At 45.0% G+C, this 18,868-nt stretch overlaps 1 protein-coding gene across 2 annotated transcripts in view; it reads right to left on the bottom strand.

Moving 5' to 3' along the window:
* Slc1a1 (solute carrier family 1 member 1) overlaps positions 1-18,868 on the bottom strand; it is a 72,859-nt gene that overhangs the window by 16,001 nt on the left and 37,990 nt on the right. For both annotated transcript variants that reach the window (XM_021634247.2, XM_021634248.2), the window contains exons 3-6: positions 4,661-4,753; positions 2,929-3,043; positions 1,495-1,537; positions 10-99 (exon numbers count right to left, since the gene is read on the bottom strand). In XM_021634247.2, the coding sequence (XP_021489922.1) occupies positions 10-99; positions 1,495-1,537; positions 2,929-3,043; positions 4,661-4,753 (341 nt within the window). The remainder of the gene's footprint in view (positions 1-9; positions 100-1,494; positions 1,538-2,928; positions 3,044-4,660; positions 4,754-18,868) is intronic.

The raw sequence follows: 18,868 nt of genomic DNA, 5'->3' as shown, positions 1-18,868 counted from the left end.
AGACGGTACCTCATACATCATGGCGGCGGAGACAGATAGCTCTGTCGAGTTCCCCCCAGGATCACTGACAGGCTTCACTTCTTCACGCTTGGTTTTGTACTGCACGCAGGAGAAAAACAAAGGCACACTAAGGGAAAAGGTTGTTTGTTTGTTTGTTTGTTTGTTTTTCAGCATCCAAGGCTACACCACAGGGTTGTTATTTTGGTCAAATAACTGTCACCTAAGGATTCTATTGATGGTGCCTCAGTTGCTTCTGGGTTTTGATGATCCTTCCCAGGAGGCACAGGGATTACAAATGGGATCTAAGAGCCCAAACCCCAGACTCCCACCACTGCCTTTCAACAATACCAGAATGTTCTCTCCTTTTTTGTGACAGGAGAAAATGAATGAAGAAACAATGTAAAAGGAAGCAGGTTTTATCTGCAGGTGCCTTCACAGGCAGGGAGGGTCCTGACAACCATTTTTGTTTTTACAAATTAATCATTTTTAATCTGGAAAAATAACCTTAGCACTATGACAAAAATAGTCAAGATGACTAATAAGTGCTGAGCAAGGTGGAGCTGGGTGGTTGTGCGCAAACCAGCAGTCCTCCAGGCTATGCAGTAAGTGGGTGTTCTGTTGAATTTCTCCCTTCAGTCCTGTTTGGTTCTGTGAGGCCTCAGTCATGGTAGATTGAGGGGAAAAAAAGCTACTAGATTCGATACAAGAAACAAAGGTCCCCCAAGCAGAATCTGTGCCAAGTCTGAACCCTACAAACAACCACTGTGGCTGAGCTGCAAAGGTACCCCTTAAATAGTGGTGGTTCTGTTCCTAGTGGGGGGGGTTTGTGAAGAGCAACTTAATTGCCATCTTTATTAGTATATATAGAGGTCTCTGTCTGCGTAATTTATGTAAATGAATACAGCAGTTTGTGATCCACTCAGCTGTCTTAAGGAGCCCAGATAAACGGGAAAGCAAATTTCAGTGGCATGAAGACAATGGTTAACATTCATGAGGAAAAGAATCTAAAACACCCCTGGCTCTGCTGCAGAGCACCAGCAGCAGACAACGACTGGTTAAGGAAAAAAGCCAGTTCTGGGTGGGCCGGCCACCACGGTGTGGGTTAGACACAGATAGTCAAGATGAGGGGGGAGGGAAAGAGGCGAAGGGAAGCTCTTTGTCCACTGTACTGCATCTACAGGAAGCCCAAGTTCTTTACAGATAGAGCATGGCTCTCCAAAATACAAACGAATAAAACAGAACACGTTGGTTGGTTCTTGCTTTTCTCTACTTGAGGGAAAGAGTACACACGAGAAGGGAACACGGTCAGTTGTGGCATGTATTTCACTACAGCCCAAAAGACGGGAGTCATCTGAAACCCCACCGTTTATGGGTGTACTTTCTGCTGTCAGTTTTGATGGGCTAATTCCATCAAAACTGTTACAACTGACAAGGACGTCACAGTGGGTCATGGGAACATAGGAGCAGCTCAAGAACCAAAGCTCTTAATGTTACCTGCTGAAAACAGGCTTGGACCAGGTTCTCAGGGAACATGTTCCTGTTGGAGACATGGAAGGCACAGTTATATCAGGGAAACAAGTTTTGCGTTGGTCAACTCTCTAAATCCATAGAATTGAGAAGAGCATAGGATGGGTACTCCTTGAATTAAGACTGATCTCGTTTCTCCGGAGTCTCCCTTGACCAACCACTACTTAAGAGACACCCTTGCTGTTCCCGGGGAAATGCTGCACAGGCAGATGGACACCCACAGTCGAGGCAGGTACTGGATTTCCTGTATCCTTCCATTTTTATAATCGTCTGCTGTAGTTGTCCTTGAATACTTAATTCTATCTGCAAATTCTATCATAATTACCAAACTAAATATGTAAACCAATGAGATATGGGTGGGAAAAAAAGACATACGAATCCTACAAAGAGCTAGATTGCAGCCTTGGAGACTCAAGAACCCTAAGTAACTGCATTTTCTGCAGATAAGTTAGGTATGGGAGGACAGCTGAAACACAAAGAAAAATTGGAGCATTTGAGTACTTGGTTAGCTTTCTTGGCAATTCTTCATGGTTTGATTGCTCCACTCAACGGGAGTGGAACTCAGTGATTCGAACGCTGCATTTGTCATTCAGCAAATTCAGCGTGATCATGTGAAAGTATAATGCACTGGCACACGTAGAGACGACCATGGTCATACACTGCGAAACTGCCCAGCACATGCATATCCTGTAATGCTTTTTCATATCTGTTTCTGCTTGAGTTGATACTTCCAACTCAATAATTTGTTTGTGGTGCTAACCGCTCTAGAAAAGAGGGTTTCTCTGGACAATAAAAATATGAATTTCTCTAAGCAACCTTCAGAAGTGGCCACTCAGCTCTGCCCAGCGTCTTTATGTAACAGGGGTATTGCTCGCATCTCTCTCCATCCTAAGTCCTCACCCAGGACCCTATTCTATGCATTGCTTTCTGAACCGTGCTTGGTAAGTAGAAAGTACTGGTTATGTAATTTGTAGGATTTATGGCAAAATGAAGATGTGTGATAATTTACAAATTACTAAAAATGTTAAGATACTGGACCTGGGGCGATGGTTCAGTGGGCAAAGCACTTGCTATGTAAGCGTAAAGAGCTGAGTTCAAATCCCAAGAGCTCACGTAAAGCTGGGCACAGTAACCTATATTCGTAATCTCCACAGAGAGTCTCCAGAAGCTTGAGGGCCGGCTACGCTGGCATACGCAGCACAAAGCCAACAAAAAAGACCCTGTATTAAATACGGCAGGAGGACCAACAGCTGGCGATGTCTTCTGAGCTGCACAGATGTGCATGACACATACATCCATCTAACACGCACACACAAATGTTGAGTCATCGGAGCGTTAAATCCCCCACGGGGCAGCTATACAGACAGCACACCCAGGAAGTCAAGTGTCGGCAAGACTCACCTGATCAGGTCCAACATGGCATCCACTGTGCTGACTTCGGGGGTTTTGCCTGTCCTGTTGATTTCATTCACCTTCTGAGTGACACCAGGCTTGATGCTCACAACCAACACAATGCCTGTGACCAAGGACAGTGTCCAAAGGGAATTAAAACCTTCCAGGGCATCTGGTACCCTGGGGCGGCAGTCAGAGAACCAACTGACACAGTGGTACAGGCAATACTGTGACACGGAGGGCCCCAAGTTCCAAACAAGACACTAAGTCTTAACTGCTACCTTAAGCTCAGATCCCACCTGATGTGAATACGTGAGGTAACATGTCTTCCTGTTTTTCTTTTTAATGAAGGAGCGTCATCCTAGAATTGCTATCTGGTGATGGGAACGGTCTTTCTGCTGTTCTTCAGTCTACAAAATCTGCCACAGAAGGATTGGAAGTAAAGACACTCCATTTGTTTGATGCCTTTCTGTTCTCTCCACCTGTAGATACGGGCCACTCTCCTAAGGGTCACATGAAAAAGGCCCTGCTTTAGCCAGGCCTTGAATATCTGGAAAGCTCTCATTCGGGGGTGGGGGGTAAGATGAAGACACAGGACGGGAGTTCAGGGAGGGTTCATTTTGCTGCTGGCAATTGTCCCCATGCTACAGCATCTGAGCACACAACTGTAGACTATGGTGGCATTGAGCGCCCATCTCCTGAGGTGGACAAGCAGCAGTGGGGAGCTATGGGAAAGATGTGGGCGCCAGAGATGGCTTTCCTGGAGGGGAGCAGAGAAGAAAGATATCCTGGTGCTCTTTCTCACTCCTCTTCCACGAGAAGGGAATGTTAATGGGAGGGGGTAGGGCTTTGGGATGCAGAATACTCCGTCTTCTGCCAGTAGGCGCTCTCCACCAGCCATGAGAGCCTGAATTGTGGTCTCCCACTGACTATCATCTTGCTTTCCTTTTGCTACTTTCCCTGTATGCCTGTCTTGCTCAGGGCCCTTTGAGAAGTGGCTTTGGTTTACAGTGGGGTTCAGTACCCTCCTCATCCCCCAGCACCAGTCTCCCAACCCCAGCACCAGTCTCCCGACCCCACCACCCAGGCCATTTGGCTGGGCCTGATCAGTTACCTCTAAAACTGCCCCACATCCAACCATTTATCAGATCATTAAATTGGGCTGCCGGGGTCAAGCTGGCTGTAGTATTGGAGAACCTTTCCTTCCTTTCTCCTCACACTGTGCTCTCATCCTTTTAAAAACGTTGTGCTGGTTAAAAAGACTGGACCAAGTTTTCAAACATAAGACCATGCTAAAGGTGGTGGGAACAGCCACCATTTTCTTCTTAGCATGCTTCCTTCCTCCTGCCTGGAAAGGGTGCAACAAAGTCTGACCTTCATCAGACTGTCCTGTGTCTTCATCCTACCCCTGAAGGATATGTTCTGCAGGAGAGCTTTCCAGACATTCAAGGCCTTCTAATTATATTCTACTGCTCTAAGTCAATTACCTGGTTTAAGGTTATATAAACTCTTGGCCTTCTTCTTTCTACCCAATGATACTAACAGGACACAGAAATGTCACTTTCTCTCTCAAAATTCTGCTTGTATTGCATTTTGTAAATGTGTTATGCAGACTCGAAGGCAGAAAAGACTTGACAGTATACTTTCCGGCTTAAAAACGTGTGTTCTAAAAAGCCCAATTACTTTTTGGACACAGAGTTACATTCACAGAGAGGAAGAAGGAGGCGGAAATAAGCATCACCTAGGATCACAGCGATGATGGTGGTACATAAATAATACACCACAGCACGCAGGCCAATCTTTCCAGATACGTTGGAGTCCAGCGCAGCGACACCTGAAAGGAGAGGGGAGAAGGGGCAGGTCACAGTCGAGGTAGACAGGCAGATTTGCAGCATTAGGGATGCGAACAAAGAGGACGAGTCTGTCTCCACAGCTCTGAGGTGTGTCTCCCACGACTTTACCAGATGCAGCAAACACTTTCAAATTGCAAATGCAGAATTCAGCAACGAGAGCCCCGTGGGACACAAATTCCCCGCCCAGCTTGTGGCCATGGCCATGGCCTCTGGTTTTCTTGGGGTTGGTCATAAGAAAGAGTTCCCCCTTCTACAAGAGATAGCTGAGCATTGTCAAGATCTTTACATAACATCGCTCAAAAGCAGAGATAACCCGGCCCTTAGGAACCATTTATCTCGAACCAAGTTAATTATCTTATTGTACCGTGACGCTCATGCAAATCACAGGATACAGATGGTTTTCACGGCACTGGAAAGTTAAGAGACTTTGTGGCCACGTTGTTAGATCCACTTTCAAACAGTCTGAGCTGCAATAAAATGAGCAAATGTTGCCTGGTCTTCAGCGGTAGGTCTGAAAGGATAGCTGTCTTACATATAGGAGGCACCAGTCCCTGCTAGAAGCACTTTCCCTCCATCAAAGTTGCTTACGCAAATGCAGTCAGCTAACGTTCTCTAGTTGAGTTTTGGAGAGGGAGATGGGACAGATTGAGAAACTTTCCAGCAAGCTGTCATTTGGAAGTTTCGATTCTACCCTGCCTGCCTTCCAAGCTGAGAATCCTATTTTAAGCCAAAGGAACACCATGGAAAATGATTTTGTGTTTTAACATGAGTTGTCCCACAACTGTGTGCAAAGCCTGGAGTCCGGGGCGGCAGGAGAAGGAAAGAGGCTGTTACAAGGCAACTCCAAAGGGAAGACATGGGAGCCGAAGGGCTAGCAGGGTGCACAGGCTGCTTTCAGGGGCGTTCTTCACACCACGAGAGACCTAGCTTTCCATTTTCTTCAGTGACCGGAGGGTTGCACTCCTCGCACTTTCCTGATGTACAGGAAAAGTCTACAAGGATGTCACTGTTGTTAAGAAAACAGAACAAATACTTTCTCACTCTTAACACTGTTTTTCGGGCTGTGGCTGCCCATCTAGAAGGCAGTACTGGTGGAGAAGGTCCCTGGCATCTTCAGCACCCATCCAAGATGTTATGATGGTCCATTCACCAACCTCCAGGGAAAGACTGCAATCCTCACAACAATAACACAAGAATAACCTTGGAGGCAGTCTGGTTTCTTTTCGGAGAGTGGGATGGAGTTTGATGTGCTGAGGAGAACTTATTTTTCTAACAGTAAGGCATTCAAAAGTAACAATTACAACAGTGAAGAAGAAAAAAATATACCCAACAGAGCTGAAGGTTATAATTAAAAAATGGATGATATTGTCTTTATGGAAAATGTTACAGGTACTTTACAGGAGTTTCAATATAGTCATGTTTTCAACTTTTCTGTGCACAGGGACTGAGTGAATTATCACCAGGACATTGTATGATGCTTAAATGTGCCTAGAAGAACCTATTCTGGGTCAGACTCTCAAAGTTTGAAGCAACATGAGCTCCTGAGTTGTGCTGAACCAAATTTCCTTCTTGCCAGCCCTGGACTGACACTGCTGCTCATGGTGTCTGCAGGGACCCCACATGGCGCCAACTCTTCCTTGGTTCCTCTCCTTTCCTCTCTGTGTCTTCTTCCCAGGAAATGAAATACCACTCACCACCATGAGTTCAGCGCCTCAGCTTGGACTTCAGGACTCAGCTGGCAACAAAAGGCTTTATAATAATGGGGTTCTTGATGGAAATATCTTAAATAGATACACCCCAAGTCGCTGCAGAAACTCTCTTGTTACCCTCAGGAAGAATTTTGTTACCATTTCTCTCATCTGCCTCAGTCATTCATGTTTCCTAGTCAAACAGAAATCGTACTAAAGTCAATAATCATAGTGTATATGTGGCTTACTCCCTACTACTGTAGTCATCAAAAAGGGGAGGGTACCACAGTCCCCAAACCCAGGTTCTGGAAGACTTACATCACTGGCGAGAAATTGGTGACTACCATAGAGAGAAGGAATATAGGGAAAACAGCTCTATCTTCAAAACTATTACAGAAACAAAGACCTAACTTTATGATTATGAAATGTCTGTCTGGATAATATAAATCCCTCATATCTGAGGAAGATGATGAGGACGGCAACAGACACCGTCTTGAGCAATGACTGCATAGGGATCACGGATACCCTTCAATCCTCATTTTAGCTCAGTGAGGTAGGCATCGTTCATCCATTTTGATAGAGGATAAAGCTTTGGCTCAGATGGGCCATGCAACCTGCCACCGGGTGTAAGTGGTGGAGCTAAGATCCCAACTCAGGTTTGACCCCAAAGACCACGTTCTCATGCAGCATGACACACCAGTTCCTTCCATGTGCTAGGAAATTCCAAAGCAGCAAGCAAGCGCTCCTTCCTGTGCTGCAGAAATTGTCCGCTCTTACACTGTCCACTGAAGTAGCCTCACGCTACAGATGGCCAGCGAGCACTTGACAGGTGTCTAAGTGACTGAGCACCGAGTTAGAATTTTACTTAATTGAAATTAATCTCTGTTCAGGGAGCCGTATGTGACTCACGACCATCGCATGGACAACACAGTGTGCTCTCTACACATTACCAGACTGCTGAGCATTGAGTGGGCACTCAGTCATGCCAAGGAAACAAACTCAGACTTAACTCCACTAAGGGAACTTCTTGAACCCTCTTCACCTTGCCATCACAGGGGTAGTCGAGAGGGTTAGGAAACAGACTACATTCTCTTGCATGCCGGTTCCCTAGTCGTCCAAGCCCGGGGTTCTTATTCTTCCGTTCATCGTCCCCGTAGTAAATAAAGTACTCTGTGAACGTTTGCACTCGTCTTTCCACGGGACAGAGACAGTCATGCTTTTACAGCTTATCCCCAGTTCCCACGGCTTGCTTCCAGGGCCCACTGCATGAGCAGGCTGTCTCCTCAGAAACGTCCTGCACATCGTGGCTTGGTTCAGGCCCCAGGGCTGCCAACAAGAAACACTTGTCACTGATGAAAAGATCCACGAATGAACATGTTTAGCCTCTTGGCGCCCCTCAGCTTGTTTTTCCTCATTCCTATACTCTCACTTCACCAGAGTCGCTCAGACATTCGTTTCGCAATTCCTACTTCCATGAAATTTATCTGTTTGTTATTGTTTAGACAGGCTACCCAGAGCTGTGGCCGGTTAGAAAGTTCTCCATGCTATTTAATAACGAGATGCTCCGTGAAGTCCTGGGACAAAGTCCTCACAGGAGCCGGAGGTGTCACCAGCCGAGGACACCAGGACAGAAGAAACTGCCCAGGGCAGGATGGCCCTTCCTGGCCAGAGACAGTGGAGGCTGTGGCCCGGAAAACAGAGCTAGAAACTCAAGGTTGTCCTCCGAAGTTAAGGGCACCTGCTGGCTCTTTATTTTAGGAAAAAGACATTTTCTTTATTTACCTCAGCAGGAAGCTGAAAGGAGTGAGCCGGGATGTTGGCACCCGGCCAGGGGAATAATCATCTGAGCTTTTTTTTTTTATAAGAACACTACAAAGGAAGTGTGTGTGTGTGGGGGGGGGACAATAGCAAGCTTTAAAAATAAACACCCGAGGACAAGAGACTCCTCAGAGGGCTCTCTGACGAAGCTGCCGCCCACCTGAGAATGGAGTTCTCCTGACGGTCTTTGTACCTGTGGTCAAGGTGTCAAGATTAACTCTGTCACCGTAGTCAGGCATTTGCTAGCACTAAGGGGTTCTGAATGGATGCAGCATCCAAGCTCAGTGTTACCCAGGAGTTAACCCACTGTGTGGGTGATTCTAGCTCCGCCACCAGCACAGAGCCCAGCTGCGCAAAGAGCAATAAGCACGGGCTTTGTTGGCAAACTCGATTCCCTCATGTACATAGTGCTCTTTAAAGACACCTTTCTCCTTCAAGCTGAGAGTGAGGAGTGACCTGAACAACCTCGGCTCGCTCAGCCTGTGAGATGGGAGCTGGTGTCTACCACTGTGGCCTCAACAACCAGCGAGCCACAAAATACCCTCAAGAAGCACACTCACACCCATCCCTCCTCCCTCCCTCCTCCACTGCACAGTCTTTAACGCGTCATTTAAAATGTCAAAAAACTCACAGTCCAGTATTATCCTCCAGCAGCACTGAAGATAAAATAGCAGATCTTTCCCCTGGGAGAGGAGGCCCCCACAGACATGTCTCCAGCCTGCACATGTACCTGACTGACTCTGCGCCTCCCTCCCTCAGCCTCTTCGCCATCACACCGAACTCCTCACAGCCTTCACTCATACCCTGCCTCCCCACCTGCTTTCCCCCAGCTCCTCATCTGGCTTTTAAGTGCTTTCCTCAGGGTCCTTCCCCAGGTAACACGTGACCATGCTGGGCATCCAGTCCCGATTGTGTTTCACTCAAAAATAAAAATCAATGGACTCCTCAACATGTGCTTTTTCCAGTAGACTAGAAACCCCACAAGGTTCCCCCCCAGTATAATATGTATGTGAGAGAGAGATTATTAACACATTTACACGTGGTCGTCTACCCCTGCCTTCCGGGGAGCAGAATGTTCTAGAGCAGAATGTTCTAGAACGGAATTCGTCAGTCCCAGGTGCTGTCCTGTGATTTATGTGATCTTGTTCCAACCTCCGGTTTCCTCATCTCTGCAGCTGGAGGTAAGCCCCGCCTACTTCACCACTTCTTAGGGTTGCAACAGGGAGTAAACAAACGTGTTACCATTTTTAAAACTGTGTTGTTGTTGTTTAATTCTCTAGGGAAAACAAGCCTGGATATAATCACATTTGTTTAATCTAGGGCACTGGAGGTCATAGCTGTCAAGACATACTTCTGGGCTGGAAAAAGGGCAAAGGCAGAGGAGGTTACGTAGAATATAGTTTTTGTTTGTGTGCACGCTTCACCTGTGGCGTCTATATTTCTTAAAGACGCTCACACAAAGAACTCCCTTAAAAAGGGCTGTGTCATAACTACGCTATTCTGTGAAGGTAACAAAATAAACTTGTCCTCAGATGGCATTAAAGTCATTCTGCAGCCCCCGCCATCTGGTCTACTTTCAGTGCCTCAAAGCCTGTCAAAAAACAGAGTGGGGCCAGGGAGATGGTTCAGTGGCTAGCAGGCTTGCTAGGTAAGCATGGAGCCTGGAGTTTGGATTATCAGCATCCACAAGAAAAGAGGAATATGGTGGCACAAGTCTACAACCCAGAATCATGTAGAGGAGACAGGTGCACCCTGGGAGCTTGTGGGCCAGCTATCCTTGATGAAAGGATAGCTCTTTAGGTCAGTGCTGTTTGCATTTTTTCCATATCACAGAATATAATGGCATTGGTGGTTGCGGTTGGTTGTTCAGAATCGCCCACAAGCTCTTAATGAGGCTTCTCACTCAATGAATGCATTCAACACAGTACACAGGCATGGTGCTCAGCCTGTGGGGTGCAACCCCTTTGGGGGTTAACTAACCTTTCACAGGGGTTGCCTAAGACCATTGAAAAACACAGATATTTATATTACAATTCATAACAGTAGCTAAATTACAGTCATGAAGTAGCAAAGACAGTTTTATGGTTGGGTCATCATAACATGAAGAACTGTATTAAAGGGCTGTAGCATTAGGGAAGTTGAGAACCTCCGGTATAGAGGACCTGAGGAACTCAACTATTCTCTCCCTACATCCAGGCAAGTGTATTTACAGCAATGGCTAGCGCACAGCTCAGTGAGATGATTTTTATTTTGTAATGCTATATAGGTGACCTACATTCACATTGTATTGAGGTGTGTCTCTGTATATTTGATTATTAATTGCTGAACGAGAAGTGAGCTAAATGCTAACTGGTACTGTCATTGCTATTGAGAAATCTCCTGCCTCAATGCTGTATAAAAATTACTCCCCAATTATTTCTGATTGGTAAATAAAGGAGCTGAATAGCCTATGACTGGGCAGAGGAGACAATAGGCAGGACTTCTGTTCCTAGTTGGGGAATCCCAGGTAGTGAGGGAGAGAGAGAGGAGAGTGGGAGAAGGTCATCATCAGGAGGTAGCCACGAGGAGGAGTCACCATGAAGGCAAAGATGGAGCAGGAGAGGTCAGGACGAGACTAGAGGACAGGTAACAGGGCACATGGCTGGTAAGTAGGCAAAGCTAGCATATTCGGGTTAGAGTAGATTGGTATCTGCCCAGTTATGGTGCTTGAAGCTTAATAATAAATGTAATAGGTCTCCATGTCGTCATATGGGAACTAAAGCAGGCACAAAAGTAACCTTTAATGCCAACATAACTGTATTTTCCTCCTTTGCAGCTCCTAATTCTCTACAATTGGTAGCTAACTCCTTCTATGCTGGTGATTCTTAACAATCTGTAGGTAGAGTCTTTTAATATTGGTTGCATTTCTCAAATGACACCTTTCATGACTTCACGTGTGTTTAACTGAATCCTAATATTTACCATTATAACTGCTGACGCCAGTTCAGGGACCTTCTAGAAACCTCTGACAGTTGACAGAAAGCGCCAGGACACAGTTCTTACAGTTGAGCACAAGCGATGATGTATCTCAGGTTTCATGGTTAGTGAATGGCAGAATCCATGTTGAAAGCCAGGCAAGGTGCTCCCAGGTCTGACGGTCCTGTTTATCTATGGATCCCTCCTGACCAGGAGTTTGCTCAAGCTGTCCATTTGCAGACGACTACACAGGTCGAAGTCACTGCCATAACTCTCCTCCTGTCTCTGCTGGCTTGTCGGAGCCCTTCGTGAATTATATGAAGTCTTACATGTATTTTCCCACCTTACTCCTCCCTTGCCCATGCTTCTCAAGATCTGGTTAAAGTCTTTCTTCTATCCTGACATGCTGGAGTTTTTCTCATTCCCTTCTGTATGGACCTCCCTTCTCTTCTCTCTTCATTTCCATCCTTCCTTCAAAATCCCTTCTTGTGTTGCCTCTACTGCCTTATTCCCACAGAGCATTACAATATCCTTCCTATAAGGATAAGCCTTAACTTCATTGTGGATATGCCGAAGAGTCTGGCTCACTAAAGACAGAAAGAATTAATGGCCTCCTAGGTCCATATTTTAGAACACTGGAGGGTCCCTAATATCTCTACAGTATTTCACCCTCCTTTGAGGGAGTTTCTTACCATCAAATGGAGCTTTGAAAGCTCCAGCTCCAGAAGAAGGCCAGTCATGTGAGACAGATGCTCTGTAGCTCAGTGTCTTAGGAAGAGACTGAAGTGGGGTCACTTATCTGCCGTTTTTCGTTTTGTTGCTCTGCAAGCAGCACATTCATGGGAAGGCTATGATTTACAGGATGTGTCCCTCGTGTGGAAAGCATTATAGGACTCAGATTAATACAGTGACTCCTCTGGCTTCAAAGATGTGTCACTGATGATCTCTGGGAGATGTTTAAGTCATCTTTATAAAGCTGTACAGGCTCATTTCCAAGTTCCCAAACAAGGCTGGGGGAGGGGAAAGGGGACATTCAAATCACATCCCCTGGTTCTGGGATGTTATTCATGGACTTCATTGAGTTGGGCTACTTCCTTGCCTTCTCCAGCACAGGGCTTTCTTTCAGTCTCTAAACCATCTTGAAATGGGGATTTCATACAAAAGCCGAGTGTAATAATAAACTGCTGAAGTTCCAGGAAAACCACACACGCTTATTTTCTTCTTGATGTGTTCACACTCAAGCTCTCAGCCACCTGTGTTTACAACCAGTGGCTACCGGCAAGTACCAAGCTGTACAGCAAAGTGGGACCTGCATCTTCAAGTCTTCTTGCCACCATGAAACACCCATGCCTCACTATCGAAGTCCTTGGTTCCACGAACAGGGGTGGCTGGAATTCACCCGCTTGTAAGTGTGTTTGTTTTCTTGTCAGTTTTCATGCAGTTAGGTTAATACAAATTTGCAGCCTAAAACTGAACAAACACTGTCCGAGAGAGGGGCCTGATACAATTCTTTCAAATGGGTGTGAGACGGTTTCTAGCCCACAGCAGACTATGAGAAAGTGAATGTGGATAGCCTTAAAAGAGCGTAGGCTCTGGGGTCTGGTTAGTTGCTGTGTGTGATGCTCTTTTTTTTTCTTTTTCATTTTTTAAAAAAGATTTGTTTATTTATTATTTATACCCTATTCTACCTGCATGTGAGCCAGCAGGCCAGAAGAGGGCATCAGATCTCATTATAGATGGTTATGAACCACCATGTGGTTGCTGGGAATTGAACTCAGGACCTTTGGAAGAATAGCCGGTGCTCTTAACCTCTGAGTCATTTCTTCAGTCCCTGCTTTTTCATTTTTAAGGCTTTTTTTTTTTTTTTTTAATAATAAAGCTTGTACATAACAAAGAATGCCTTCACTAGGCAAAATAGCACGGTGCTTTACAAGAATGTAAATGTAAAGAATGTCAATGTAAAAAGTGAGGTTCTTGAGTTTCTTCAACATGTTTCTTTTTGCTCTCCTCCATCCCTTCAGCTCTGCAGCATCTTTTCAAGACATTAGTTAATTTGTTCTGTTTTTATACAGAACAAATTATGTAGCCCAAAATATCTTCAAACTGACTGTGTCTGTATGCAGCCAAGACTGGCCTAGAATTTTTGATTCACCTGCCTCCACCTCCCATATGTTAGGATTACAGGATTGAGTTACTACACTTGGCCTAAAACCATAAGGTCATATAAGACCTCCATTTTTTTTTCTTGGTTAAAAGTAATGGAAAAGGACAGGTTTCCTTTTATGGTGTAGGTCAAACCTGAAATATTTTGCAATCCTGATGTAGTAGTTAGAGCAACAATCTGTGGCAATATTTTGGAAATCTTCTGAAAGCAAAGTCAAAATAACTTGGAGGATCTCACCATAGGTACACACCCAGTCACTCAACCAGCACTATCCTGGTGCTGCCGCTTTCGGATAAATGAAGGGGAAACAGTTTGTAATGGTGTTTGGTGATGTATCCTGTTCAGGAAATGGATTCAGTCACAGGATTCACACACAGTGGCCTGGGAGAGAAACAGGGGAAGGGGGATAAAGGATGTTTTCTTGGCTTGGCATAAACTTGGGATGACCTGAGCTATTCACAGGGGACATTTCTTGACTCACCATGCATCTCCTTGTGTGCTGCCAGCACTTTCAGGAAATGGTTAGGAATGAGCTTCTCCCTCATTTGGAGGGAGAAAAATGCACAGAAGCCAACATCAATCTGATTGACCCTGGCCTGGACATTCTCCAGGGTCTACTGGTTGGATAGACAACAACCTAGCAGGTACTAGGGTTAAGTACTTTGGTTGGGCTCACAAGCAAAGACCAACCCTTCAAGGTGGCAAAGGAAGACTCCTCTAAGGTGGATGGTCTCCAACGGCACGTGTTACAGGAGGAAGACTTCAGGAGACAGGAAGTCTTCCTGGGACAGGAAGTCCACGTGGTGAGGCAGCCTTTCCTTATTAGAATCAGATGCTGGGTGTTGAGCCCGAGGTGTGCCGTGTTGGAATTCTTTCATGTGGGGCAGAAGCTTCCTTGCCATCTTGGAGGCAGGCTGGCTAAGCGGAAGGGCTGCCCTTTGAGCCTGAGCGCTGCTCAGCCCTTGAAGAGCCCTTTCTGGGAGTGTCTGGATACTGGTGTGTCAGCTGCTTCCGTTTATGCCTAAATCCTCGGCAATGCTCCGTCCTCAACCATTTAATGGAGAACTGTTGAGCCCCTTGATTAGATGGAGCAGTGAGGGAAACCTTGTCAGGATCAGAGGTGTGTGTCATTCATAGCTGAGCCTGACAGAGCACAGCTACCCCTGGGTGGCGGCTAAGAGCATCCAGGAAGCTGTGCCCTGGAATGCCAGAGTGGGATGGGAAGGGCTGAAATTTTCTCATGCTGGTAGTGGGAGGCTCCAACCACTAGACTTAATGTATTGAAGAAACATGACCCAGATATAAACCTGTGGGCCATGGAGACCTGTTCCTGAGTTCTCCCGGGGCCACAGTTGTTAGGCAGGTCTGTCATTTCTCCCACAAGTTTTCTGTTGGTTTGACAGAACTTAGTTTAGAAACTGGAACTTTCAGAGGGCATAAGCACAAATCATCACTATGGCAGGAAGGTACTTTTTCTTCAGGACATACATCATGCTGAGACTTCTGGCTTTCTATGATGCCTAGTCTCTGAGAATGTTGTCACTATACTCTGCCTCTCCTCCCATTTAAAACAAATTTGAGGTGTCAGTTATCTCTACACACTTCCATATACCTTTAGAAAATAAGGGTATTTTGTTTACATATCTGTATATCATTATCACCTCTTGACTAAATGATTAACGATCACCCCATACCATTTAATATCAAGTCTGAATTCAAATTTCCCTGATAAACACGGTTTCCTAACTACACATCACCAAGAATGTGCTGATGTTAAAAAAAATCACAACTGTAAAATACGCGTTTTTCTTTAACAAGAGACTTTGACGGCTGATTAATTTTTGTTTTGTTGTTTCTCCTGAAGTCTTCGTCTATTAGTCTTGGGTTTGAGATTTAGAAGTTCTTCTGTCTCTACCTATTCCCTATGCTTACCCCCAATCCCCAGCTTCCCTGACCCTTCTTCCTGTCGTCTACACACACACACACACACACACACACACACACCCCACACACACACATACACACACCATGAATGGATTAGGCTATTGCCCCAGAGAAAAGATTTTGTAATGGAATAACCCGTACTCTGGGTGCAGAGGCAAAGATGACTGCAGAGCTTTACACTGGTATGCTAGGGTCAGGGTGGCATGACTCTGGCAGGGAAAAGACCTGGGGAATGGAAGGAAGCAAGGGGACAGCAGGGGCAAAGTCTGAAGCACACAGAGAACTCATCCACTCTCCGATTTCCTTCTTACACAAAGGAAAATGCAGAAAAAGACAAAGAAACTTTGTAACAAAAATAGCACATGTTCACCTCAAAAATGTGGAGAAAGCACATGGATCATATTTTATTTCTATCCTCACAGAAACCCTGTTAATCGTGCAGTTTGGGGCCAACTTTTAAAAATGCAAATACAATATAATGAAGTCCAGGCTGTCCCAATGTCTTTTGTGCTATGTCATTTGTTTTCTTCTTTTGTTCAGTGCTATACTGGGAACTTTCTCATGGGCCATTCCATATGTATCCTAGCAGGCCTTTAACAGTCACAGTGTGCTAACTCACCTGAGTAACATACATTCACACTGTTTATCATCATTCTGACAGCACTATCATGAGCATTCCACACCTGAGTCTTGGAAAGGGTCTCTAAGAATATACTACTTTATGATAAAGTCTGTCAAGAATCACTAGATAGAGGGAAATGTCAGAACATGATCTCTGCTACCTTCCAGAATGCTTCTAAGTTAATATGGTAACAGAGAAGGTATAAATAAGCCCCCACATTCCTGCTAACACTCTCCCCCACTTACCGAACAACTAGAAACATAAATGTGGCATCACCCTGCCAGCCCTGCTTTCCCTGATGTCCCTCAAATCTTTGACATTTCATCGTTTCACATCAAAAGACTGAGGAGTGTGTTTGCCCTAGCTCCTGGGGGGTGGTGACGGGAACATGGAGAGATACAGGGCAGAGCTATCAGCTACTATCAGTTGGGGCGGAGCTGGGCTACTGATGGCCTCCAAGAGCTGAAAATTACTCCCCTACATAATTTGCAAGACCAAGCTACACAAAAACATCTCCAGACTGACTGTCAAGAACAATATAGACACTATTATTGAAGTAATTCATACATAGAGTTTTACCTTTTTTTTTAAACTTTGGCTTACTATATGAATTCTGGTTTTGCTGTCTATTCTGAATTAGATTTTTTTTTTTACTTTTCCCATAAACCAGAATAATCAAACCATGTTACACAGCTTATCAGTTTTGTATAGAAGCATATAAAATATTCTATAGATGTACAAATGTGAATATTTTTCTTGAGAGAGAGATGCCCAAGACTTCATATTGTCTAAAAGAGCACAAGAACTGGTTTAAGAATCTTCGAAAGGGAGAAAATTCTAAGTTATAACTGCAGTGCTTGAAAGGGCTAGGCAGTAAGGAGAAGGGCACAGAATAGGGAGAAGTGGTGACTTTGGTGTCCTCAATGCATTTGCACCAGCTAAACTGAAAATCTGTCCCTTGCTCCAGGACACTATTGATGTGGCAAAACACGGGCCCAGTGTTTACAGATTTGATTTTTTTTAAATGCCAGAAATCTGGGTATTTATAAGAAATCTTCCAAACTTTAAATGCTTTCAACAATTTAAATAAGCAAACATTATATGAGACAAATGATGGCTCTTCTGTTCTCACCACCACTACCACTTTAGCTTCATGCAAATGGTGGGACCTAGAAAAGATCATCTTGAGTGAGGTATCCCAGAAACAGAAAAACACACATGGTATATACTCACTTATAAGTGGATATTAGACATATAATATAGGATAAACATAAAAAAAATCTGTACACCTAAAGAAGCTAAGCAAGAAGGAGGATCCCAGGTAAGATGATCAGTTCTCATTCAGAAAGGCAAACAGGATAGACCTCAGAAGATGGAGCAAACAGGGAACAGGACAGGAGCCTACCACAGAGGGCCTCTGAAAGACTCTACCCTACAGGGAATCAAAGCAGATGCTGAGACTCATAACCAAACTTTGGGCAGAGTGCAGGAAAGGGAGCTACACAAGGAGAGCAACAGATCCAAAAAGTCTGGGCACAGGGGTCTTTTCTGAGACTGATACTCCAGCCAAGGACCACTCATGGAGATGGCCTGGAACCCCTGCACAGAGATAGCCTATGGCAGTTCAGTATCCAAGTGGGTTCCATAGTAATGGGGTCAGGGACTGTCTCTGACAGGAACTTATTGGCCTGCTCTTTGATCACCTCTCCCTGAGGGGGGAGCAGCCTTACCAGGCCATAGAAGAAGACAATGCAGCCACTCCTGATGAGACTTGATAGACTAGGATCAGATGGAAGGGAAAGATGACCTCCCCTGCTGGGGGAGGGGCACAAGTGGAGAAGAGGGAGGGCAGGTGGGATTGGGAGGGGAGGAGGGAGAGGGCTATAGTTGGGATCAAAAGTGAATAAACTGTAATTAATAAAATAAATACATTTAAAAAATTAAAAAAAGAAAACGTAATATTTACACATAATTAAACATATACATAAAAGTAAATTAAATGTTCTCTTTAGGTTTCTAACAAGCCAAGAACACCAGGAGCACGTAAGAAAAAACGGTCCCATGGGGCTCTGGTCTGACTGAAGTTTGGCACTTGGAACTAGGCAAATGAGACAGCTTTTCAGAAAATGCAGTTGATGAAGGCAGCAACCCCCTCTCCCCCATCTAAAATGCCAGGACTCAACAGACCGAGGCTTTGCCATAACAGTGTAGAAGAGAGTTCTGGAAGGAGGACACGTCAAGGCTCCTAATTGCATAGTTACATAAAACCTTGCTTTTTTTCAAGCCCATAACGCTAGTGAGAGACATCATGCTACATTTTACCAGGTGCCAGAATTCAAGTCAGTGTAAGCGGCACAGAGGACACACAGCAGCATACCAGCTCCAGACACGTGGCATTAAAAATATTAACAATAAACCAACGTAATCTCTACAAAAGCATGTTCATTGCTCTTTGAAGGAACTCTGAAATATAATTATCTGAAAGAGAAAAACCATTTCCATATGCAAGTGAAGACTGAAGAAATCTTCCAAGTGAAGATTTCAAAGTGCCGGTCTCCTAGATGAGGACGCGAACTCTAGTGAAGCTTTTCCCACAGCTCTTGGCTGCTGACACCATGGCAGGCTTGCAAGGCAGGTAGGTTTGTAAATAATGCTGAACTCTGGGGAGGAGTGGAAGTGGGTGAGGAGCCAGGAAGAGAAGCACCCTCCGGGCAGCTGCCCAGGTTAGTGGGCAGGAGAGCTGGAACTGGAAACCAAAGGAGCTAGCTACTGAAAATATGATCAAAACGGACAACAGCATTTTTCCTGAGGTCACAAGCTGGCATTTCCCTGGCCAAATACGCATTTCCCCGTTCTGTGCCCTAGGTAGAGTTTTATTCAAAGTATGTTTAAAAACAGCATCTTG

This window comes from Meriones unguiculatus, chromosome 1, assembly GCF_030254825.1.
Source record: "Meriones unguiculatus strain TT.TT164.6M chromosome 1, Bangor_MerUng_6.1, whole genome shotgun sequence".
NCBI classification, from domain to species: Eukaryota; Metazoa; Chordata; class Mammalia; order Rodentia; family Muridae; genus Meriones; species Meriones unguiculatus.
Note: the sequence above shows the minus strand (reverse complement) of the source record. Positions and strands in the feature narration are given on the sequence as shown.